We start from the raw sequence: 24,703 nt of genomic DNA, 5'->3' as shown, positions 1-24,703 counted from the left end.
TACGGTTTGTCTCCCTCTCTGATTTCGTCTTGCTTTATTTTTCCCTCCGTTGCCCTATGTTCATCTGTTTTGTTTCTTGAATTCCGCATATGAGTGAAATCATACGGTAATTGTCTATCTCTGGTTGACTGACTTCACCCGACGTAATATCCTCTAGTTCCATCCGGTCAGTTTTATTTCTTAGACTTGTTGCAAGTTCCTTCCTGACAGCTGAAGTGTAGTGTCTCATCCGGCCTTCCTGAGGATTGCTCTGAGGTCCATCTGTCTCATAATCATCTGAGCCCATTTGCCCTGGGACTCTTCATCTGTAGTAATCTCCCCCCCCAACCCCTGCGCCCCCCCGGAGCCTCAGCCTTGACCCCTTGGCAGCTGAGTCATCCAGAGCCCTCAGGTTTGCACGTGGGGAGCAGGGAGGCGGGCTTTGTGCAGTTTGGGTGCGAAGCAGAGATGGAAATGCTGTCGCACTTGTGTGTGGGTTGGCCACTCAGACCCTGGGCATCAGAGCCAGTGTACAGATCCCCCGTTGTCATTTTTATCTTTGAAAACACATTTCACACACTGTCCTCCAGAAGCCATCTCTGCTTTCCAACAGCAAAGGAAGGTGGGGATCCACAGTCCAAAAACAGATAGCAGGATTCATGCTTTCTGAGGATGTGTGGGGAGTACTCCCATGATGTTTTTGCAAGCAAGTGCGTAATCCCCAAGAGCAGTTAAGGTTTTGACAATGTCGGTCTGTTCCAGAATCCTATCAAAGCAGCTGCCCCTGCTAATAGACGAGCCAGGTCCGATCCTTTTGAAGTGCTGGCGTCCGCAGCCTTCATTAAAGGCTCGGGTGCCCATCTGGCAGTGTGTCCCTACCTGTGTCCCTACCCTGAATTCCGACAGGGAAGCCCAGACCTGTGGTAGCTGAGCCCAAGCCTTGCCTTACTTAAAATTGCAAAGCTGGCCCTGGAAATGTATTGAGCAGCTGGGTGGGAGGGCATGTGTTTGCGTTTAAATGTTTCATGAGCTGGGGGTGGGAACAGTGGGAGGTTGCCTTCCCTTTGGTTGATTGGGAAAAACCTGGAGAGGGGCCCACTTATTGGGGTCAGAGATCAAAGGGTGGCTCCTTGGGCTTTGCCAGTGGGCCTGTTAATTTATTAGATAAATCTGATAGGGTTGGGGGGGGTTGTTTTAAATAAAGCTTTGGTTAGTAAAGTCATAACCTAGATGGGGTTTTTTTCAACCTTGAAGAGTTTTTGTTTAACTTCATCAGTATGTTTACTGTTGTCATTAGTGATCATGTAATTTTTAAATTAAATTTGTTTTTAAGTAATGTCTGCACCAGTGTGGGGCCGGAGCTCACAATCCGTGATCCACAGCCCCACGCCCCACAGACTGAGCCAGCCAGGAGCCCAGTGAGGATATAATTTTGAAACTTCTATGCGTGCAGGAGAGCTTGGTTTTCAGTGCGTAGTGAAACACACAGAAACAGTTAAGAAATCTGAATAAACTTGAATAACTTTTTAAAAAACCGCAATTAGTCTTGAAAGCTTATTTGGAATGCCCAAACCTATGTTGAAGCTGAGTATAAACGGAACACCGAACAGTCAGGTGCAAAATAGGTCTGTGTCTCGTTAGGCGAAGCGCCCCCGTCTTTGTCCAAGATTGGAATTTCCACGAAAACCCTGCCGCTGCGGGATTGTTTCCGTGGCGGCCGGAGCACGAGAGAGCGCTGTTTGAACCCCCCGCCTCAGGGTTGATGAACGTGTTCCGGTGCCCGTAACGCCTCGGAATCGGGGAGGTCGGCTCCCAACCAGGGAAAGGCTGGCAACTGAGGCTTGTTTTTCGGGTCAGGTCAGTTAAGGCGAGATGGCCGGTTTTGGCGAAGACTCGGGGGAAGTGGACAAAGCTGAGCCGCCCGGCCTCGGGCGCTTCTCCTTCCCGCAGCGCCCCCTCCTCCCCCTCCTTCCCCCTCTCCTCCCCCTCCGCCCCCGCCCCGGCTCACCCTCGTGAGACCTCGTGGCGTTTGCGGAGGGCGCACAGCCCCCGCCGAGGCCGGCGCCTTCTCCGCACGCGCGGGCAGGGGGGAGCGGCCCGGGCACATGATCCCCCCCGCCCCCGCCCCCGCCCCCGGCCGGCCCAGCACCTGACTCCGGCGGGCCGCTGGGGGTCCGGGCAGACCCGAGCCGCGGCCCCGAGCACGGCCCATGGCCTCCCCACGCCTCGGGACTTTCTGCTGCCCCACGCGGGACGCCGCCACACAGCTGGTGCTGAGCTTCCAGCCGCGGGCGTTCCACGCGCTGTGCCTGGGCAGCGGCGCCTGCAGTCTGGCGCTCGGCCTCCTGCAGCTGCTGCCCCGGCGCCGGCCCGCGGGCCTCGGGGCCCCCTCCCCAGCCCCGCCGCCCTCGGCGCGCTCCCCGGCCTCCGTCCGCATCCTGCGCGCCGTCGCCGCCTGCGACCTGCTCGGCTGCCTGGGTAAGGCGCGCGGCCCGCGGGTTGGGACCTGCTCTGCGCCCGGGTAAGGCGCGCGGCCCGCGGGTTGGGACCTGCTCTGCGCCCGGGTGAGGGAGCACGGCCCGCGGGTTGGGACCTGCTCTGCGCCCGGGTGAGGGAGCGTTGCCCGCAGGTTGGGACCTGATGGGTTCCCGGGTGAGGGGGCACTGCCCCCGGGTTGGGACCTGCTCGGTCTCCGGGTGAGCGCGCACGGCCCGCGGGTTGGGACCCGCTCGGTGCCCAGGTGAGCGCGTGTGGCCCGCGGAATGGGACCTGCTGGGTGTCCGGGTGAGCGCGCACGGCCCGCGGGTTGGGACTTGCTTTGCGTCTGGGTGAGGGAGCACTGCCAGGTTGGGACCTGCTCGGTGCCCGGGTGAGCGTGCGCGGCCAGCGGGTTAGAACCTGCTTGGTGCCCGGCTGAGGGAGCATGATCCCCGGGTGAGCGCGCACGGCCCGCGGGTTGGGACCTGCTGGGTACCCGAGTGAGGGAGCACTGCCCGCGGGTTGGGACCCGCTCGGTGCCCAGGTGAGCGCGTGCGGCCCGCGAGTTGGGACCTAGTCGGGGCCCAGATGAGGGAGTATGGCCGGTGGGTTGGGACCTACTCGGTGCGCACGTTGGGCGGGGAGTCTGCAGCGTGCTAGAAGAGTAGACGTCGAAACCGGAGGCGGCTCTCTAGGGACCGGACGGGATGGCCAGGGGACCTAGCAAAACAGGATAGGCAGTTAAAATTACGCCCGGGGGACATTTGTTGAAGGAATATACCAGTTTTTAATGTTTGTTATTGCAAACGTACTAGGGAAACTTTAGAAAGGGTGGTTAATAAAAACCCAGATATTGTGAGGGATCCATAATTATTCTGCTAGTGAGACTAATATTATTTTGTGTATACACACAAAATCATTTCCCAAATGATTTAGCAGAATCAGGAAGAACGCTTGATGTATATATCTCTAATATATATAAATAGATATATTTTGTCAGACTTGGGTCTCATACCACAGGTGGCCAACTGCAAACCCTGTGCCAAACCCTGCCTGCTGCCTGCCCCTTTCTGAGGCCCAAAAGTTGTTGTTTGTTTGTTTTTTTTAATCAAAAGAAAAATATTTCCTGGTTTTTTTTTTAATTTTTTTTTAAAGATTTTATTTATTTATTTGACAGAGATCACAAGTAGGCAGAGAGGCAGGCAGAGAGAGGAGGAAGCAGGCTTCCTGCTGAGCAGAGAGCCCGATGCGGGCCTCGATCCCAGGACCCTGGGATCATGACCTGAATCGAAGGCAGAGGCTTTAACCCACTGAGCCACCCAGGGGCCCTTATTTCCTGGTTTATAAATATACCATGAAATTTAAATGCCTGTGTCCTTCAGGACAGTTTGATGGGCGCACAGCCGTGTGTCACACCGGCTGGATGTCTGCAGATGTGGATGTCCACAGAGAAATTGTGGCCCATAAAGCCTAAAATATTTTTTATCTGGCCCTTTACAGAAACTTTGCCATCCCCTTTAAACATGAATGGCAATTTTTACAGGCTTCTAAGCTAGATAGTGCTGAGCATTTGTTTAAGGGTTTATTTTGGGGAATTTCTAACCAACACAAATCACACAGACTATATAATGAAGCCCTGGACCCATGACCTCACTTTTTCTACACTCCATCCTGTATCAAACTCTTCACTGCATTAATTTAAAGCAAATCCCAGGACGTATGTACTTTCGTCTATACAGATCTCAGTATATAACTGTGAAAGTAAGAAGGAAGTGTGTATGTATACACACATATATCACAGGTAGTATTATCACCTTAAAATAATGAAAATCAGGTTTTTTAAAAGATTTTATTTATTCATTAGAGAGAGAGCACACACGTGCAAGCACAAGCTGGGGGAGAGGAAGAGGGAGAAGCAGACTCCCCACCGAGCAGGGAGCACAATGGTGGGCTTGGTCCCAGGACCCTGAGATCATGATTTGACCGGAAGGCAGATGCTTAACTGGCCGAGCCCCCCAGGCTCCCCAAAAATCAGTTCTTTAAGCTCACTGCTGTATGTTCAGTTGCGTCATAAATGCTGTTTTACGGTTGGTTGGTTTGAAACGGGATCCAGATACAGCCCACACTTTGCAGTTGGCTGACAGGTGCTAACCATTTTGGAATTGTATTTTTCAGTAAGTTTGCTTTTGAAGCAAAAGCTGTTGTTGGCATTGGGCCCTGGGGGGATGGCAGCAGCTTATTCTGCACCTTGAGCACATGGCAGTACAGGTCACTGTGTCTCAGGGCTCCGTTCTGCAGTCTGTGCTCTTGTGCCTGGAGACCCTCAAGGACCTTGACTTCCAGTAAATACCAGGGACCTCTAGTCCTTTTCTCAGACTCGAGGAGTCAGATGGGAAGCAGTACTTCCTTTCTGTGAGGGATAAAATCATCTTGGTGCTCGTTAATTCAATCAGATTGGTTTTCTTCCTGATGATGCTAAAACATTTTGGGAAAGCATCTTTGTTTCAAGTTTATACATGGGGCTCGAACCCACGACCCGAAGAGTCACACACTCTGAGGACAGAGCCACGCAGGCACCCCTAGAAAAGCATCTTTTTTTTTTTTTTTTAAGATTTTATTTATTTGAGAGAGGACACAGAGTGAGAGTAAGAGAGCACAAGCAGGGCCAGAGGCAGAGGGAGAAGCAGACTCCCCACCAAGCAGGGAACCCCACTTGGGGCTCGATCCCAGGACCCAGGGATCATGACCTGAGTCGAAGGCAGACACTTAACCGCAGAGCCACCGAGCCACCCCTGGAAAAGCATCTTAATAGCAATTCAGGATCCATGGAATGATATTTGTATATACTTTCGCTTTTAGAAGGGACATACGTGGTGTTAACAAGTGAGCAGAGGCAGAATTAGGGGGAAGGCTTGCTGACTGACACCTCCCTAAAAAATAAATACTTAAAATGCCTACCTCATAGGGCAGAGGTTTTTTTCAGTTTTATTTAGATGTAATTGACATACAGGAAAATTTAAGATCTAGAGCATAATGACTTTATTATATACACGTCTGGTGAGATGTTGACCACAGTGAGTAGACGTTCATCCGCTCACATCGATACGAATGTACGTAGGGCACGTATTGAGCTCAGAGGAGTGCTCGAAGCATTCTTGATACAGCATTCTGCAGAAGAAAAGCATTATGTGTGAGGAGTGCTGGTAATGAGAAGATAGATCGCAAGTTTTTTTGGTGTCCTTATTAGTTCCTTTTTAGTGGTATGTGGCATGATATAGACTTGGTATCATATTTCATGATGTGTATTTGGTCATATACCACACATTATATAGAGGGTATTTTTTTAAAGATTTTGTTGGAGAGCGACTGAAAGGACAAGCGGAGGGGGGCGGGTAGTGGGCAGAGGCCGAGGGGGAGCAGGCTCCCCACTGAGCAGGGAGCCCGATGCAAGCCCCCTGGGATCATGACCCGCGCCGAAGGCAGACGCTCAGCTGCCCACGCTGGCCAGGCGCCCGGTGTTTGCCGGTGGATCGGACAGTGTGTATCGGGCGCTAGAGTGTACAGGGCGAGTTTGCCGGTGGGTTACAGTGTCTAGTAACGTATTTAATAGCATCTTACATACGGTGTACTTGTGCACGAGGACACAGTGTGTAACTTCGTAGTGTTTACAGTTACCGTCTAGTATCGTCTCACGGAGCCTGTGCTTCCACAAAGCGTATCACGTCACCTGACGAGCAGCCTTCCCATACACCTTACGGGTGTGTTATACTGTTTTGAGGAGAATTAGCTATTTGGGTCCAGTAGCAAAGAAAACTTAACAACAACAACAAAAAAATGTCAAGAGCAAGTTGCCGAGAGCTACTTTGTGAAAATCTTAAATGTGTTTTTTCAGGGAATGAAAGAATTATCTTTTCACGTTTCAGAATTGTGTTTTTTCAGTCATTTTTTTCCTGTGAGGAGTAGTTAATATGGACATTAAAAATAGCGAAGAAGTAAATTGTTATCCACGTAACGGCTGCTTCATATGGAGTAAACAAACAGCGACATTCAGGTAGAACCGCGGCTAATGATGGTTCAAGTTGAAATCGAAGGGCCTGGGCTTGCTTTGTGGGCGAAGTAATCGCTCCCTGGGTCTCCCGTGTTTCTCTGTCTCTCTGCACACACTCGTGTGTGTGTTTCTTCCTCCCTCATTTCTTTCTCTGTCCCTTCCTAGCTGTTCATCCCTCCGTCCGTCTGCCTACCGCTCCCGAGCCGGGGCACCGGGCCAGCTGCCCGCGTGGATTCGGACGGCGGCGAAGCGCCGTAGCTCGCCGGCAGCCACGGCCCGGCTCTCCGTGGGCTTGGTTGCCCCAGGGGGCTGAGGTCCAGAAGCAGGTGCTCTTCTTCCCGGGTGCTGGGAGGTCGGTGGTTGGCTCCCAGCACGTCACGATGCCCGCGTCCTTCTCTGCATGGCGTCCCCTGGCCCCGTCACGCCGCCACGAGAAGGGTGAGGACAGTGCGGTACGATGTTGGGACAGCGTCCATGACCGTCCGGTGTTCCAGTTCTAGTTTACTATCGTTGCTAGTGTCTTACGGTGTCTAATGAACTGCTGTGACCCAGGAACACACGTAGCGGAAAAACGTAGATGGGATTCAGTAGGGTCTGCGGTGCCAGCCTCCAGTGGGGGTCCTGGAACGCGTCCCCCGCGGGATGACCGTATCCGCTCTTTCTCTTGTAGGTATTGTATTCCGGTCTGCGGTGTGGTTGGGATTCCCAGATTTCGTCGAAAACCGCTCCGATGGGAATGGGACGGACGTCTGGCCGGCTGCGTACTGTGTGGGGAGCGCGGTGAGTGCCCCTTCCTCTCGCTCGCCGTCGTCTCCCCTCTGTGCTCCTCTTAGGCTGCCATCCTCAAAGTGTGGTCTCCAGCCACTGGGGTTTGTTAGGAATGCAAATTCTCAGAGCCTGCTGCTCAGGGTCCCTGGGGTGGGGGTCATCTGCGAAGGACTCAACCCTCCAGGAGCTTGTTTGCAGTGCCGGATGACGAGAAGATGGATCTTAAGTTTTGTAGTGTCCAGAGCTCCTCTTGGTTCCTCTTCAGGGGTACGCTGCATGATATAAGGGGGCTCCTGCCACCCGCTTCCTTCTGAGGACCCCCCTGGAGTGTGGCTGCTCTGTGCCCCCCCTTCTAAGCACGCATAGACCATCCTTACCCTAGCCTGAGCTGCAGCTAAAGCCAGCTGGCCAAAAAGAAAAAGAGAGAAGGCAGTTACTGACGTATTGGGTGTGTTCTGCTTGATAAAACCTGCGTGGAAATAGACGTCTGTATCCCGGTCTGTGCACCGCGCCGCAGCAGAATTCTCCGCTCCTCCCTCCTGCCCACACGGCTTCCCAGCTGCGGACGGGGCAGCCTGTGTCTCACTGCGGCGCAGCCCAGCAGGCACACCGGCCTGTGCTGCCCGTAGCGCACCGAGCCCCTTCCTGGCCGCTCCGGGGAAGCTCTTTCCGGCCCCTTCCCCTTTGTTTCAGCGAACAGCTGCTCCTTCGCAGGCGCCATGAGCCCTCAGGCCAGCGTGGGCCTCCCAGCTGAGGCCTTCATCGTCCCGGCCTGCAAGTGTCCCGGAAGGCAGGCCTGGCCCGTGCACAGAGGGACATCCCACCCTTGCGTCCCTAGACCGTGCACGCGTCTCCGATGGCTTTCCTGTCCTGCTTCCCGACGTCACAAGGAAGAGGCGTCTGCCGGCTCATCTCATGGACGGGGCAATCCACTGCCCGTTTCCGGAGCTTTGATGCAAGCTCTTCCTGATTACAGATGTGGGTCCAGCTGCTGTATAGTGCCTGTTTCTGGTGGCTGTTCTGCTATGCGGTCGACGCCTACCTCGTGATCCGGAGATCGGCCGGACACAGGTATGTTCAGAGGGAACAAGGAGAGCTTTCTGCCCAGGTTCTGTCGTGTGAGGAAGGGCTGGGGGCACCCCAAGGGCTCTGGAATGTTCTTCAGTATGGCAGACACAGAATATCAGCCAGCCCCTCTGCGAGAAACCTCTCTGGCCTCTCATTGGTACAAAAGGCTAAAGGCAGATTCACAATGAGGATGTTTAGACCATGACCAGTCATCCATAAATTACACGTTTGCATTCTGGACACATACTAAAGAAGAATTGGCAGGAATACAGACAGTTTTTGACGATATAAGGGTTTGAGGAAACAAGTCTTTGCAGTGCGTATTGACATGTTATGCCAAACTTGGAACCAGAGTGCCAGAGCTGCGGGGGGCTGCCTGGGGAGAAAGGGTCCCGTGGGTGCGGCCCGTGCATTTGTCACCGGCTGGGGAACCGTGAGCAAGTCGCTTGACCTCTCTAGACTTCCGTCGTGCCGGCCATGAAACGGTAGCCTCCATCGGGTCCCGGGAGACACCGTGCGATGCTGCGTGTGAATGGTCGAGGACTGGGCCTGGCACGTCTTGGGCTCTCGGGAATTGTGCACTGGGGTGTGTGTGCGTGTTGGGGGACACAGATACAGAGAACCTAAGTGAGCAGGGGAAGCCGCGTGGCAGGGTGGGGTGAGCGCCCAGGTCCCCTGACTCCTGGTCCAGGATGCATGTGTCCCCCACTTTCCCATGGAACCCTCGTTTGCTTACTTTTTTTTTCTTTTTAAGTTTTATGAAGTTCACCCATTTAAGTATGTAAAATCCATTGTTTTTTAGTTGAGTAACAAAATCGTGCAACCATCGCACCAACTAATTTTATGACATTAGTCATCACCTCCCCCTGAATCTCTACCAGTGATGAATTCCTCCCCCACCCCCCAGCGCCTGGCAACTGCGTGTCTCTTTGCTGTCTCTAGCTTTGCCTGCTCTGGGCATTGCCTGAAAGTGAAATCATTGAACATGTGACCTATCGTTTCTGGCTTATTAAACTTAGTGGGCTGCGTTCAAGCTTTCCCCGTGTTGCAGCACCGTCTGTTCTGTGAGCTTCTGAATACGGCTCTGTTGTATGGACGAACTACATTTTTAATTTTAAGAGACCAAGCATTTGAGCAGTGGAGTGGGGCGGCGGAGGAGAGAGAGAGAGAAAGAGGAAACAAGGAGAGAGGGAGAACGTCAAGCAGGCTCCACTGTCAACACAGAACCTGACATGGGGCTCGAGCTCATGATGCTGAGATCATGACTTGAGGTGAAATCAAGAGTCAGATGCTTAACCAACCGAGCCCCCCGGGCACCCTTGGGTGTTCTGCATTTGAAAAATGCGTGTGTGTGTGTGTGTGTGTGTGTATGTGTATGTATGTATATACATATATTTTTAAGATTTTATTTATTCATGTGACAGAGCAGCAGATGGAGAAGCAGGCTCCCCGCTGAGCAGGGGGCACCGTACAGGGCTGCATCCCAGGACGCCGGATCATGACCTGAGCCGAAGGCAGCCGCTTAACCCACTGAGCCCCCCAGGCGCCCTTTAAATATATTTTTTAAGACTTTATTTTGTTTTTTAATTTTTTAAAAAAGATTTTATTTCTTTATTTGACAGAGGGAGGGAGGCAGTGAGAGAGGGAGCACAAGCAGGGGGAGTGGGAGTGGGAGAAGGAGGCTTCCCGCTGGGCAGGGATCCCTGGGGTGGGGCCCAGTCCCAGGACTCTGGGATCGTGACCTGAGCCGAAGGCAGCTGCTCAACTGACTGAGCCACCCACATGCCCTTAAAGATTTTGTTTTAAAGATTTACTTATTTATTTGAGAGCACGCACGTGTAAGTAGGGGGAACAGCAGAGAGAGAGAATTTCAAGCGGATTCCCCACGGAGCTCAGAGCTGGTCTTGGGGCTCCACATGGAATGTGATCACAGGACCATGAGATCACGACCTGAGCCGAAACCAATAGTCAGATGCTTAACCAGCTGAGCCACCTGGCACCCCTAAGGTGGCTTTTCCCAAAACGTATGTGAGATGTCTCACCAAAGGATATTGGAAGAACAGCATAGTCACGAACAGCAAAGACGTTTATGAACTGTGTCACTTCCAGATTAACCGCGTGAGGAAGGGGAGGAAGATGAGGCTTATTCTGGAATATTTTGTTAAAATATTTAAAAAATATTTTTTTCTAACTAATGTCCACACCCAGTGTGGGGCTGAAACTCACAACCCCAAGAGCAAATGGTCTATGATCCATTATAATTATTTTTAAGATGTTGTATATTTATTTTATTGTGGTGGGGGGGAGAGCAGAGGGAGAGAGACTCTCAAACAGACTCTGTACTGAGCATGGGGCCTGACGCGGGGCTCAATCCTGTGACCCTGAAGTCATGAGCTGAGCCCAAACCAAGAGTTGGATATTTAACTACCTGAGCCACCCAGGCGCCCCAGTGATCCATTTTAAATTAGTTTCTATATAGGTGAGGAAAGGGTCAATGTTCATGCCTTTGCATGTGGATGACCACTTGTCCCAGCACCATTTGTTGAATAAATTTTCCTTTTTTAAATTATTTTTTAAAGTTTTATTAAAGGAATTTATTTATTTATTTGAGAGAGAGAGAGAGAGAACGAACCGGAGGCATGACAGAGGGAGAGGGAGAAGCAGGCTCCCTGCTTGATGTGGGGCTTAATCCCAAGGTCCTAGGATCCAGCTATGTGTGGGGCTCCCTGCCCAGTGGGGAGTCTGCTGTTCCCTCTCCCTCTGCTGCTCCCCCTCCTCCTGCTCTCTTGCTCTGTCAGATAAATAAATACAGTCTTAAAAGGAAATCATCGTTGGTACTCCTCATGTGTCCTCATCATTAACTTGGGTCTCTTTGGCTTGAAGTTTAGTGTTTATTTTTGTGCTTGTTCCTTCCACCTTTTTACTTTAGCTTGTAAACCTTTCTTCATCTGAACAGAATCTGTATGTATACTCGTGGTTTTGAAAATTCTCCAGGGAAGGCAGTGAAGGTCAAAGGCAGCCAACTAGATACATCTGTGAAGATTGGCTTTGGCTATATAAAATACAGAAAATAATAGTGACTTAAACAAGATAATCTTTCTTCCACTCCTAAGAAGGCCAGAGGCGGGGGCGCATGAGTGGTTAGGAATCTGCCTTCAGCTCAGGTCATGATCCCAGAGTACTGGGATCCCAGCCCACATCGGGCTCCCTGCTCAGCGGGAAGCCTGCTTTTCCCTCTCCCACTCCCACTGCTTGTGTTACTCCCTGCTGTGTTTCTCTCCGTCAAATAAATAAGTAAAATCTTTAAAAAATAAATAAATAAAAGAGGCCAGAGGTAGGCAATCCAGGGTCCTTATGATGGATGTCAGGAACCCAAGTTCGTCCTGTCTTCTTGCTCCATCGTCCTGTTGTGTGACTTCCAACTTCAAGGTGTCATGGCCCAACAGAGCTGCTGGAGCTCTAGCCATCACATCTGCATTCCAGGAAGGAGGAGGGGGCAAATGCCTAAAGGTCTGTTTTCCTCTGAGCCACCTCCCTTTAAGCAGCCTCCCTGGGGCTTTGACACAACAATTCCACTTTCGCATTATTGGCCAGAATTTACTTTCATAGCCACACTTAGCTGTAAGAGGAGGTTGGAAGTATAGTCTGTTAGCCAAGCATGCTGCTGTTGGGCATGACATGCAGGTTATGTTTCTAAGGAAGAAGGGAAGATGACTTTGGGTAGGCAGCTAGCTCCAGTGAGAGGTTTTTGACCCGGAAGCCCAGTGTAAGTGTGTGTTCCCGTCTGGGACCTCTCACTCAGTTTTGGAGGGATTGGAGTTAGGACACACTAGAGGTCTCATAGACAGCCGGTTGTGGAGTAGAGAGGAGCGGTGGAGCCGGAAAGGAGGGTGGAAGGAGAATGTGCCTCCTGCTCTCACAGGGTGTGCACTGCTCCGCCCCTAGCCATGGATGGCTGTGGTCAGACGGGGCAGCGGGAGAGCTTTCTGGACGTAGAAGACAGGCGAGGCCCTCGGAAGCCAGGGCAGGCAATCAGGAAGCCCTCCTCATGCCCAGAAGAGTGTTTGGAGCTCATCATGCAGAGATGAGCGGATGCTGGCGGAGCATAGCTTCCAAGGACCTGCCAATCAAGCAGGAAGCAGACATCCAAAGATGTGAAACGTCCAGACGCTTCCTAAGGACAAGAGCAAGGGCAGGGGTCCAGCACTAGGAAGACCATTGAGAGTGAAACAGGGTCTCCCATCACAAAGGAGTAGGGTTGGGGCGCCTGGGTGGCTCAGTCGGTTAAACCTCTGCCTTCGGCTCAGGTCATGATCCCAGGGTCCTGGGATCGAGCCCCGAGTCAGGCTCTCTGCTTGGTGGGAGCCTGTTTCTCCCTCTCCAACCTGCTTCTCCCCCTGCTTATACTTTCTCTCTGTCAAATAAATAAATAAAATCTTTAAAAAAAAAAAAAAGCTACCTGGGACAGATCCAAGGCAGGGCGCAGACATTGCAGGTGGGGCTTGACTAAACGCCACGTTCCCTTCTAGATCCTTCCAGTCCTCAGCTATTTCTTTGGCACTGGAGAATCTTTTTAAATCCTAATCCTAAGAAATGTCATTAAGAACGATTAAGAGTTAAAATTTAAACGGCTGTGTTGGTTCCTGATGTGGGATGTACAAGTTTTTAACAATAACAGAAGGAGCTTGAGGTTGTGGGAAAAGCCCTAAATTGAGTTTTTTTTTTTTAAAGAATTTTATTTATTTATTTTACAGAGAGACAGTGAGAGAGGGAACACAAGCAGGGGGAGTGGAGAGCCCAGCAGGGAGCCTGACGCAGGGCTTGATTCCAGGACCCTGGGATCATGACCTGAGCCGAAGGCAGATGCTTAACAACTGAGCCACCCAGGCTCCCCTAAATTGAATTCTCTACTTGCTCTGTGGACATGAGTGTGAGAGGAAGGGGGCCTGGGAAGGCCCTTGCGTGCCTGCACCCGGACACTGTCTAGTGGTCAGGTAAAGGGTCACGGATCTGCAGCCACCCGCTGCCCCTCATTGTGGGTGCCCGGGAGCTCAGAGGCATCCCGGGTTTGGGTTTGGGGTTGTATCCGTTACTAAAGTGCCTGCCATCCACGCAGCCTGGCCAGACTGACTAGAGCTCCATTGCCTAGTCTGGCCACATCCAGCCCTGCCCCGCCTGGCCTCGCCCCCTGGCCTGCTGTCGCCCACCTCTCAGTACCCCTGGCTTCCTCCCGCCCAAGGTGAGGGTCTGGAATGCAGACCTTCCGCACGGTTCAACCACCCAGGCCCCCGCAGAGAGCTGCTCCTTTTTCCCTCCGTTCTCTGCGGAGCCTCTGACTTCTGGGCCAGACACGCCCCACTCGCTCCCAAACCCGGAGAGACTGGGCAGGGCCGCTCCAGGACTGGGAGGAGCACCCGCTGGAGTCGCTTCCTTGCGGCCTTCTAGAGAGCTGACTGTGAAAGGTTTCTTCTTCCTGAAGCTCAGCCCCATGTGCCGTCTCTCTCCTGTCTCCGAGGAGGGCGTCCCTTCACGCGGATCCTGCACTGTTCCTTGTCTACGCAGCTGATCTTGAGAGTTAAAATCCCATGGCTCAGGGGAGGCACAGTAAAGGCTGCGCGGGCACAGGCAGACAGCGGGGCAGCCGTGCTCCGGACCCCAGCTGCAGGGCTGGCTGCCTCCAGTGTGCAGGGAAAAGGGCGTGGTGTGCGGCGTAGGAAGGTGAAGGCTGGAGGTGGTCGGGGATGGGAAGCATGCGTGAATGGTGGGGCTTGGGGGGGTAAGGGAAGCTCCCCGCGCTCCTGGAACATCAGACGCGCGCGCGTTTCTTCGGAGACCTTGGTTTGGACTGAGCACGGAGACGCTTGACTTGTAGGGATGGGGGTGCCTCTGGGAAGGTTTGGGAATAGGAGCTCCTCTCTTAGCGGGTGAGCTGCGTGCTTAGGAGGACTGGTGAGGTGTCCGCGCCTTGTTCGCTCACTCTGGCAAGCCTCATGGTGGGAAAGAAGCCAGACGCAGAGGGCCGCCTGCTGTGCGATTCCATTTGCCTGCATCGTGCAGAATGGGAAAAGCCACAGAGACACAGAGGAAGCCGGTGCTTGCTGGGGGCTGCGAGCAGGAGGAACAGGGGAGGTTTCCGAGCTGGATGGGGGAGATGGTTGCGCAGCGTCATGAATTCACCCAGTGCCCCTGATCTGCTCACTTGAAAACGGTTACTGATGTTCTGTTGCTTTCATCTCAATTAAACAAAAGCCCAGAGGCGTGATAAGGCAAGTGTCCGCCAAGGGTTTGCTCAGGGTACGTTTTCCTGACTCTTTGGGTGGCTGGGAGTGGGTTTGGTACTTTCTGTGGCTGGACATGCCCATCCCTCCTCTCAGGCAAGGCCCCCGTCTGCTTCCCCCCCAGCACCATGCTGCTCTACCGCCTCGCGGCCTGGGGCCTGGCCGCCCTGCTCTGCGTGGAGGGCGCCGTCCTGCTCTACTCCCCGTCCGTGTCCAGGTAAGCCGGGGCTCCAGCTCCCGGGCCCCTCGGGATCCTGGGGACGGGGCGTGGGCGCGGAGCCAGAGCGGGCCCCTCGCAGGCCGGGCCCTCGTGCGCAGAGCCGCCCGGCGGCCCCCCGGCGGGGTGGGGGGGCCCACGACAGTGTGCTCCGCAGCTCACGTCCCGGCCTCTGCCCTTCGCGTCCGGGCACTGGGCACTTGCGCACACAACACGTGTGCAGAGCCCCAGGTGCGTCTCCTTCGGGGACAGGTGTGCACACAGCTCTAGGTGTGTCCTCCGCACGGAGGGAGCTTTCTCAGGCACGCGCTGTATTCTCCGCGCCAGCTGCCTCCGCACGAGCGAGGGCGGTGACCGTCCTGACGAGGAGTTCGCATCGGCTGGGAGAATCCGAGTGTTGCTCTTGGGAGAGCTAGTTCTGAGCCTCCGCTAGCCTCACCTTGTCACTTCTCTCCCAGCTGTCAGCTCTCCTGAGCGCAGACACAGGGAGAGGGTGCTCTGAAATGGTCTCAGCAGCTTCTTCAACCTAATATCTCATCAGCGCAGGGGCGCCGGGGTGGCTCAGTCGGTGAGGCATCTGCCCTCCGCTCAGGTCCTGGGATTGAGCCCCGTGTCTGAGCAGGGAACCTGCTTCTCTCTCTTCCTCTGCTGCTCCCCCTGCTTGCACGTGCTCGCGCACTCTCTCTGTCAAACAGATAAAATCTTAAAACAAACAGAACAGTAAGTCTCATCAATGCAATCATTTGGACGGCCTTATGGTTCCTCCAAGTATGTATATTCTAACTGCCAGTGGAAAACTGAAAAACAGGTTGGACATTGTCTCTTTGTGATTTTAGGGCAGTGTAGACAAGGATCAATAGAGCACAGTCCTGAGGACAAATCCGGCCCTCTGCTTGGTTTTGTAAATAAAGTTTTATTGGAACACAGTCATGGCCATTTGTTTATGCCTGATTGATAGCTGCTTTCGTACTGCAGTGTCAGTTCCGACAGGCTGCATGGTCCACGGAGCAAAAAATACTTCTGTCAGTGTTCCCTGACAGAGAAAGTTTGCTGACTCATGGTTTTCCATCCCCCCCCCACTTTTTTTTTTTTTACTTCTTGCAGCTACTTAGATGTCTCCAGATTGGTGTTGCCTAGTTGAAGGTCGGTGTTCCCAGAGTTCTGGGTCTGTCCATCCACACAGCTGCTCTCTTGAGGAGCTTTAAAAGGTCAAGTACAGACTGTGGCTGTCATAATGGATGCCCTTCCTTGGAAAGGGAGTTACTGTCCATCAGCTTCACCCGTGGGCTCTGGGAGCCTCCTGGGAAGGTTGCATCTGAGCGTGAGGGAGCCAGAGGCGCAGGGCTCACTGGGGCGCCCCCACAGTCCTGAGGAGGCCGCTCCTGGGCCTGTGTCAAGCTCTCATCCTCACCCTCTCATTCGTTGCTCATTTTTTTGCACTTTCCATCATTTCCCTCTTCCGCCGCCGGGGCTGTCCCTCAGCTGGTTTTCTACCTCCTGCGTGCCTGGGGCGGTCCTCTCTCCCCTTTGCCTTCGATTCTCGCTTCCTCTTGGCCCTTTTTCCTGTTACGTGATGCATTTCTTCTCTGACGGTTCTGACCTTGGTAGACCCACACCTGTGTGTGGCACTCCCCCGCATCACCGGCTGACCGGCGGTTCCCATGATCGCTCAGTAGGAATTCCTGTCCTTGGGGACTCCCGCCTGCATTAAACCCTCCCCTCCTGCTTGTGACCTATTTTTCTCTCTCTCTCTCATACTCTAACAAATTTTTTTAAAAAGACTTTATTCATTCACGGTGGGGACGGGGTGGGATAGAGGGAGAAGCAGGCTCCCCATCACGCAGGGAGCCCACATGGGGCTCGATCCCAAGACCTGGGATCATGACCTGAGCCGAAGGCAGACGCTTCCCCAACTGAGCCACCCAGGTGCTCAAGATAAAGTCTTAAAAAAAAAATTTCAGGGGCGCCTGGGTGGCTCAGTGGGTTAAAGCCTCTGCCTTCGGCTCAGGTCATGATCCCAGGGTCCTGGGATCGAGCCCCGCATCGGGCTCTCTGCTCCGCGAAGAGCCTGCTTCCTCCTCTCTCTCTGCCTGCCTCTCTGCCTGCTTGTGATCTCTGTCTGTCAAATAAATAAATAAAATCTTAAAAAAAAAAAATTCCAGTCCTCCTTCCTGAAAAGCACCCGTGAAACGATTGTAAGGCACAACTGTGGAACACATTTGTTCTGGAACATGAAGCTTGGGTATTTCGGGGTGCTCTGGGGGCGGGATTGGATCTTCTTCCCAGGGCTGGCCAGGCACGGTGCAGAGCAGGTTCCTAAAACCTCACTACTGCACTGAGCGCCTCTGTGTCTGCTTGAACTGTCTTTTTCTCCTTGAAGAGACCCAAGGTGGGGACTCCCCCATTCCAGTGTGTCTGTTTCTGTCTTTCCTTTCCCGGCAGGGCCGTTTAACAGGTCCCCCAGTGGAATGCCTTAGAGGCCCTCCCGTCCTCAGGACAACGGAGCCCTGACTGAGCCGCCTCTCTCTCAGTGCTCCCTTGCTTACTCGCAGGCAGGAGCTACGGCCGGGTTTCCTTTGGGCCCCCTCGGAAGTGGATTTATGCATTTCCCTTTCCACTCTCCTGCTCTTATCTCGGCTTCCAGATAAGTCTGTATGTTTCGGCAAAGCCCTGTTTTCCAGAAAGACTCATTTGCTCCCGCAGGTGTGAGCGGGACCTGGAGCACGCCGTCCCCCACTACGTCACCACGTACTTGCCGCTGCTGCTTGTCTTCGTGGCCAACCCCATCCTGTTCCAGAAGACGGTGACCTCGGGTGAGTAGCAGGGAGCGCTCCGGGGGCGGGACCATGGGGGTACGGCTCCGGGCCTTTGGCTCATGTGGCGGCAGGTGTCGTGCTTCTGGAATCACCAGGACAGTTGCCCTCATCGGTGCCCCTCCAGAGACGGAAGCACAGGACACTTGGGGAACGTGAGCACGTGTGATACCGGCCGTGAGCAGGCCCCTTCAGTGCTGGGCTCTGTCTTTGCCAGCGTTGAACAGCTCCGGGCCGGGACCGGTGGACTTTCCGTTTCCGTCGCGGCTCCTCGTGGGTCTGCGCTTGGTGTGCCCTGCACGCCCCGGGCGTACCCCCTGGAAAATGGTGGAGGTCAGATGGGATGAGTCTGGGCTGAAGAGTGCTGAGCCTGGCCACTCCCAAGATAGACTTGGCTTGTGTCTTTGCTCAGTCGAGCAGGAAACAGGAAGAAGAGCACAGGAGGTGAGTCAAATGCGGTGGTGAGAACTGGGTAAGAAGGATGTTGTGAGCCAGCAGAATGCGCTGGAAGGGGCTCTGCTGAGACTGGGGACTTGGCATTCCAGTCCCCACCGCGTCCTCGTGGAAGTGTGACCGGGAGCCACCTCCAGCCCTAAGCCCCGGCCGTCCCTCAAGTGGGGACTAAGAATGAGGAAGTGCGGGGCGCCAGGGTGGTCAGTCCGTTAAGCCTCCTGGGATCGAGCCTTGTGTCATCTTGGGGTCCGGGGTTCCAGCCCTGCATCATCAGGGTCCCTGCTTGGGGGGGGGGTCTCCTTCCTTCTCCCTCTGCCGTTCTCCCAGTGTGTGCGCGTTTTCTCATTCTCAAATAAATGAAATCTTTAAAAAAGAAAAATGCATTTTTTTTTTAAAGATTTTATTTATTTATTTGTCAGAGAGAGCGAGCGAGCACAGGCAGACAGAGTGGCAGGCAGAGGCAGAGGGAGAAGCAGGCTCCCTGTCGAGCAAGGAGCCCAATGTGGGACTCGATCCCAGGACACTGAGATCATGACCTGAGCTGAAGGCAGGCGCTTAACCCACTGAGCCACCCAGGCGCCCCGAAAAAAGTCCATCTTAACAGGAGGTTGATTGAAGATGACCTGTTGACTGTAGAACTTTAAAACATTCGAAGGACTCTACCAGAAGGAATAGGAAATCATTGTGGGTCTTTGGATACCTTTTTTCCCCCCATGTCTACATTTAAAAACAGTATGTTAAATACAGCAACTTTTTTTTATATAAACATATAATCTGTTATTAGCCCCAGGGGTACAGGTCTGTGAATTGCCAGGTTTACACACTTCACAGCACTCACCATAGCACATACCCTCCCCAGTGTCCATCACCCAGTGACCCCATCCCTCCCCACCACCTCCCAGCAACCCTCAGTTTGTTTCCTGAGATTAAGGGTCTCTTATGGTTTCTCTCCCTCCCGATCCCATCTTGTTTCATTTTTTTCCCTACCCCCCAAACTCCCCACTCTGCCTCTCAACTTCCTCATATCAGGGAGATCATATGATAGTTGTCTTTCTCCGGTTGACTTATTTCGCTCAGCATAATACCCTCTAGTTCCATCCACGTCGTTGCAAATAGCAAGATGTCATTTCTTTTGATGGCTGCATAGTATTCCATTGTATTTATATATCACATCTTCTTTATCCATTCATCTGTTGATGGACATCTAGGCTCTTTCCATAGTTTGGCTATTGTGGACGCTGCTGCTATAAACACTCGGGTGCACGTGCCCCTTCGGATCACTACATTTGTATCTTTGGTAGTAGTATCAATTTGTAAATACCTAGTAGTGCAATTGCTGGGTCGTAGGGTAGCTCTATCTTCAACTTTGTGAGGAACCTCCATGCTGTTTTCCAGAATGGCTGCACCAGCTTGCATTACCACCAACAGTGTAGGAGGGTTCCCCTCTCTCCACATCCTCGCCAGCATCTGTCATTCCCTGACTTGTTAATTTTAGCCATTCTGACTGGTGTGAGGTGGTATCTCATTGTGGTTTTGATTTGTATTTCCCGGATGCCGAGTGATGTGGAGCACTTTTTCATGTGTCTGTTGGCCATCTGGGTGTCTTCTTTGCAGAGATGTCTGTTCATGTCCTCTGCCCATTTCTTTTCTTTTTTTTTTTTTTAAGTTTTTTTTTTTTTTTAATTTGACAGAGATCACAAGTAAGCAAAGAGAGAGAGGGAAGCAGGCTCCCTGCTGAGCAGAGAGCCAGATGCGGGACTCGATCCCAGGACCCTGAGATCATGACCTGAGCCGAAGGCAGCAGCTTAACCCACTGAGCCACCCAGGTGCCCCCCTCTGCCCATTTCTTGATTGGATTATTTGTTCTTTGGCTGTTGAGTTTGATAAGTTCTTTACAGATTTTTAATATTAGCCCTTTATCTGTACTGTCATTTGCGAATATTTTCTCCCATTCTGTCGGTTGTCTTTTGGTTTTGTTGACAATACAGCAACTTTTTAAGCAGATTTGCGTGAAAGTGCTGAGTTAGTTACATCAAACAAGTGAAAATCACATATAGGAAAAGACTTGGGAAGAAATGCATTAAGATGTACACAGTGCTGGTTTGAGGGTGCACAATGGGTCATTAATTTTCCTCTAATATTTTTTATATTTTCCAACTTGTCTGTAAGGAGAAATTTTTAATCTTTCAATGTTCCAAAACAGCAAGTGTGCATTTTTTTTTTTTTTAAGATTTTATTTGTTTATTTGAGAGGGAGAGAGAGCTCAAGCAGGGGAAACTGCAGAGGAAGAAGCAGGCTCGATTCCGGGATCACGAGATGTGGGAGTGGGACTCGATGTGGGACTCGATCCCGGGATCCCAGGATCATGACCTGAGCTGAAGGCAGATGCTTCATCGACTGAGCCACCCAGGCGCCCCAAGTGTGCATTATTTTTAAAATAGGAAATACAGACCTTCAAGAATATAGTTCTTAAAAAATATATATAGTTCTTGAACTCAAAAGATCCAAATAAAATCTGGAGCTTAACTGATAGCAAAGCAGTGTCGCTAATCTCTTCCTTGTGACACGCGTGAGCCTGGGTGTGTAAGGTGTTGGCATTGAAGGAATCCGGGTCCGGGTCCGTAGAAACTCTCTGTGCTATCTTTGCCACTCTTACGTAAGTCTACAGTGGTTTGAAAGTGTACGTTGTTGGCGCACCTGGGTGGTTCGTTTGGTTGAACTTCTGCCTTCGGCTCGGGTCATGGTCCCGAGGTCCTGGGATGGAGCCTCTGCCTCGGGCTCCTTGCTCAGCGGGGAGCTGCCTCCTCCCCTCCCCTCTGCCCCTCCGCCTCTATCTTGCTTGTGCTCTCTCTCACTCACCTGCTCATTCTCCCCCTCTCTCAGATAAACTGAAAAGGAAAAAAAAAAGAAAGTTCGACAGACTCTGCATCCCCTGGAGTCCCACACCAGTCACGCTCCGCTGCCTTGGCTGACGGGCTGCCGTCTTCGCGGACTCCCTTCCCTGTCCCTCCGGAAATGCAAGTCGTGAGCATTTCATGCAGTTCCTCTCTGGTTTTTTGCAGTGGCCTCTCTCCTAAAAGGAAGACAAGGCATTTACACAGAGAATGAGCGGCGGATGGGTGCCATGATCAAGATCCGGTTTTTTAAAATAATGCTGGTTTTCATCGTTTGGTAAAGTTTTTTCTATATGTTTTTAAAATTGCCGCTGGGAAGGGATATGCAGTCACACTTTTCCAAGTGTGACCCAGCAGTTTTTTGCCAAGGGAAGAGTCTTTGGAAAGGAAGTCTTGGACACTGCGCTGGGGCGCTTAGAGGAAATGTGTGTGAGACAAGAAGGCCAGTCCCCAGTGTGTGAACTCCTGGGAAGATACGCACGTCTGCTCAGGTCATACATAAAGCCCTTCGAACAGAAAAAGTCCCGTGTTTAGTTTGGTTACAACCCAGAAGCGTGTCCAGCGTTAACTGCTGCTGCTAAGGCTAACTCCGAAATAAAGCACTCGACCACGCTTTTAAAATTTACCCGTTGAGGATTCCTGTATGTGACAAGAAACAAGGGCAAGGGTACATTTTTTGGTGTGAGGGCTCCGGGGCGGTCGGGAAGTGTAGAGAGCAATCTCTCTCTGCTCAGTTTGCCCCACCACCGGCACTCTGCCCCGAGTTTCAGGAGGCGGCTTTGAGCGTGGATCTGTGACCGGTGCGAAACAGATGGGAATCCAAAAGGCTCTTGCTAGGGTGAATCAGGAGTTTGCAGAGCAGGGCGTGTCTTTGTGCTGTTAATAATGTACCCGCGAGGACGAGGTTGGTTTGGACATTCTCCTAGGAGAGATGGAGACAATCTCCCTCTAAAAATACAGTCAGCCCATCATTTTCAAGTTCGTTGGCCTGCCAGCAATAGTAACATTAGGTATTAATATTAGGTATTAATATTAATAGTAGCATTAGGTAGCAAGATTTTAGGAGGTCTCCCTCAAAAAGTTTCATTACCCTTCCAGTGAGACACGAGTTTTGGGTCATTTCATAATGGGTCAGTCTGTTTCATAGGCTGCTTAGATCCGCCCGCACTGATGTGGGGCGAGTGTTACCCTTGGAAACATTTGTCGCTCTCTGCTGTAGACGTGAGGAAAGGAGTTACAGCTCTTGAATTCTGCATGCACTGGTTTCTGCTGACCGAGGGGACCCCCCCGCCCAGGACGTATGGGTGTTAGAAGACACATTCCCTGACCCCCTGCATTTTCAATTAGCAATAATCGCGCCTTGGATAAACCTCATTGGCTACGATACTGCCACTGCGCAAAGCTTGACCTCCTGCATTTTCAAGTAAATCCTGTAAGGTGGGCTTGTTTTCCTTTCGACAGTTGGCTGCCGAACGTCATCAACGAGAGCCTTCTCTTCTATCTTGAAATGCAAGCAGATATCAACGGCAGCTCTTTGAAACCTGTCAGAAATGCGGCCAAGACCACGTGGTTTATTATGGTAGGTCAGGCTAGGTTTTACACTTTTTTTCTTTTCTTTTTTTTTTTTTTAAAGATTTTCTTTATTTATTTGACAGACAGAGATCACAAGTAGGCAGAGAGGCAGGCAGAGAGAGAGAGAGAGAGAGGAGGAAGCAGGGTCCCCGCCGAGCAGAGAGCCCGATGCGGGGCTCGATCCCAGGACCCTGAGATCATGACCCAAGCCGAAGGCAGAGGCTTAACCCACTGAGCCACCCAGGCGCCCCTTACACTTTTTTTCTTAAAAAGCGAAAGTCCAGAGGACAAGAACCGCTCCAAAGTACGATGAATGAGGTTAACGGGTTCCCCGTCCCTCTGGCTTTGATCTGCGAGCTCACTCGAGCCATTCGTTGTTGGGATCATTGATTAAATGGACACAACTCCGGTCAGCCGGTTAGGCGCAGTGTATCAGACCTTTCAGGCAGACTCAAAATTGCAGGGAATTTAGCTTGAAGAACGGTTTCAGCCTGTAAAAAAGCCACAGGCGTGATGGTATTCCTTGTAACAGGATCCATCATGAGAAAGCGGGCTAGGCCGCCACAGTAAACAGGACAGAATGGCTCCGTAAATTCCTTTTTTCCCTCTTGACGGAGTGGCGTGCGGCTGTGACATCACGAGAGCTCTAGTGTTTAGGGAAAACGCAAGATACGAACACGACGCTAGTTACCCCCACAGACTAACGTGTGTGAAGAAACGTTGGGTAGAACTGCACAGCACAGGGGGCGCCTGGGTGGCTCAGTGGGTTAAAGCCTCTGCCTTCGGCTCAGGTCATGATCCCAGGGTCCTGGGATTGAGCCCCGCATCGGGCTCTCTGCTCATCAGGGAGCCTGCTTCCTCCTCTCTCTCTGCCTGCCTCTCTGCCTACTTGTGATCTCTATCTGTCAAATAAATAAAATCTTTAAAAAAAAAAAAAAAAAGAAATGCACAGCAGGGGCGAGAGGTGCCAATGGCGTGAGCACGAGCCCCTGGCGATCCCGTCGTGTTGCGTCGTGATGGGAAAACCAGACGGAGCGGGGAGGTACCGTGTGTCCGGTGCAGAACAGAAGCGGGGGGGGGGGGGAGGGGATGAGACTCACGAGGACGTTATAGGAAGGCCCCCGTCCCCAGCCCTTTGCCTTGGAGTCTCCCTTGGTTCCTTCGGTTCTCTTCATGGCTGCTCCCTGCACCGTGGAGGAGTGTTCTCTACGCTCGTTTTCGGCCTCGGGTACCTTTGTTAAATCCGGTTCTGACTCGCGAGCACAAGTCGGTAGGCACCTCCCTGTCGGGGGGGCCAGGGCACTGCTGGAAGAGACGGCAGGATTGGTTCCACTGCCCAGCTTTATGCCCCTGCACTCTCTTCCTCCCCATCCCCTGCCCCCTCTTCCTCTCTGTCCACTGCCCCCTCTTTCTCCCCGTGTCCTGCCCCCTCTTGCTCCCCGTCCCCTGCCCCCCTCCTCCCCGCCTACTGCCCTCCTCCCTCCCCGTTCACTGCCCCCCCCCCCCGCCTCCTTCTTCCTCCCAGTCCCCTCCCCCGCCTCCTCTGTTTTCAGGCTCCCTGGAAGGGGCAGTGCCTAAAGCCAGTCTTTGCCAGGCCCCAGACCAGCCCGGCGGCTCCCTTCCCCATGAGGCAGCGCAGCGGGTGTGCGGGCCGCGGAGCTGATGCTCTGATTCCCACTCCGCAGCGCTGACTGACCCCTGTGTTCTCTCCTGCCTCCCAGGGGATACTGAATCCGGCCCAAGGGTTTCTCTTGTCCTTGGCCTTCTACGGCTGGACGGGCTGCAGCCTGAAGTTTCGGTCCCCCAGGAAGGAGATTCAGTGGGAGTCCGTGGCGACGTCTGCTTGTGAGCGGACCTGCCTGTCCCCCGAGGGCTGCCGCGTGCCCTGTGAGCATCCGACCTGCGGGAAGGTGGCGGGGGTCGGCGGGCACACGTCGGACGAGGCGCTGAGCATGCTGTCTGAAGGTAAGCCCTGTCCGCCGAGGCGGGTGCGTCGTGGAGTCCCTGGGCCAGCCTGGAAGTCCTGTGTCACACGAGGAGGTGACATGGTGCAGGGAGGTCTGCCCTGCAGTGACGTGCTTCAGGGACAGCAGCCGACACCGAAGCGAACCTGGCTCGTTACCACCCGCCTCTCT

General features: G+C 52.9%; 1 protein-coding gene across 1 annotated transcript; it reads left to right on the top strand.

Moving 5' to 3' along the window:
• Positions 1 to 2,114: 2,114 nt before the first annotated feature.
• On the top strand, positions 2,115 to 24,533 carry GPR143 (G protein-coupled receptor 143; the record flags this gene model as incomplete). The annotated part of the gene is made up of 8 exons (XM_080831464.1): positions 2,115 to 2,457; positions 7,176 to 7,285; positions 8,250 to 8,344; positions 14,744 to 14,836; positions 17,540 to 17,649; positions 21,165 to 21,273; positions 22,458 to 22,575; positions 24,290 to 24,533. Coding segments are annotated over exons 1-8 (1,147 nt in total), but the record flags the coding sequence as incomplete, so codon positions are not given.
• Between the last annotated feature and the right edge of the window lie 170 nt (positions 24,534 to 24,703).

Source organism: Martes martes (assembly GCF_963455335.1).
Source record: "Martes martes genome assembly, contig: scaffold_396, whole genome shotgun sequence".
Lineage (NCBI taxonomy): Eukaryota > Metazoa > Chordata > Mammalia > Carnivora > Mustelidae > Martes > Martes martes.
The sequence above is the reverse complement of the archived record's forward strand: the minus strand, read 5'-3'. Positions and strand labels throughout refer to the sequence as shown.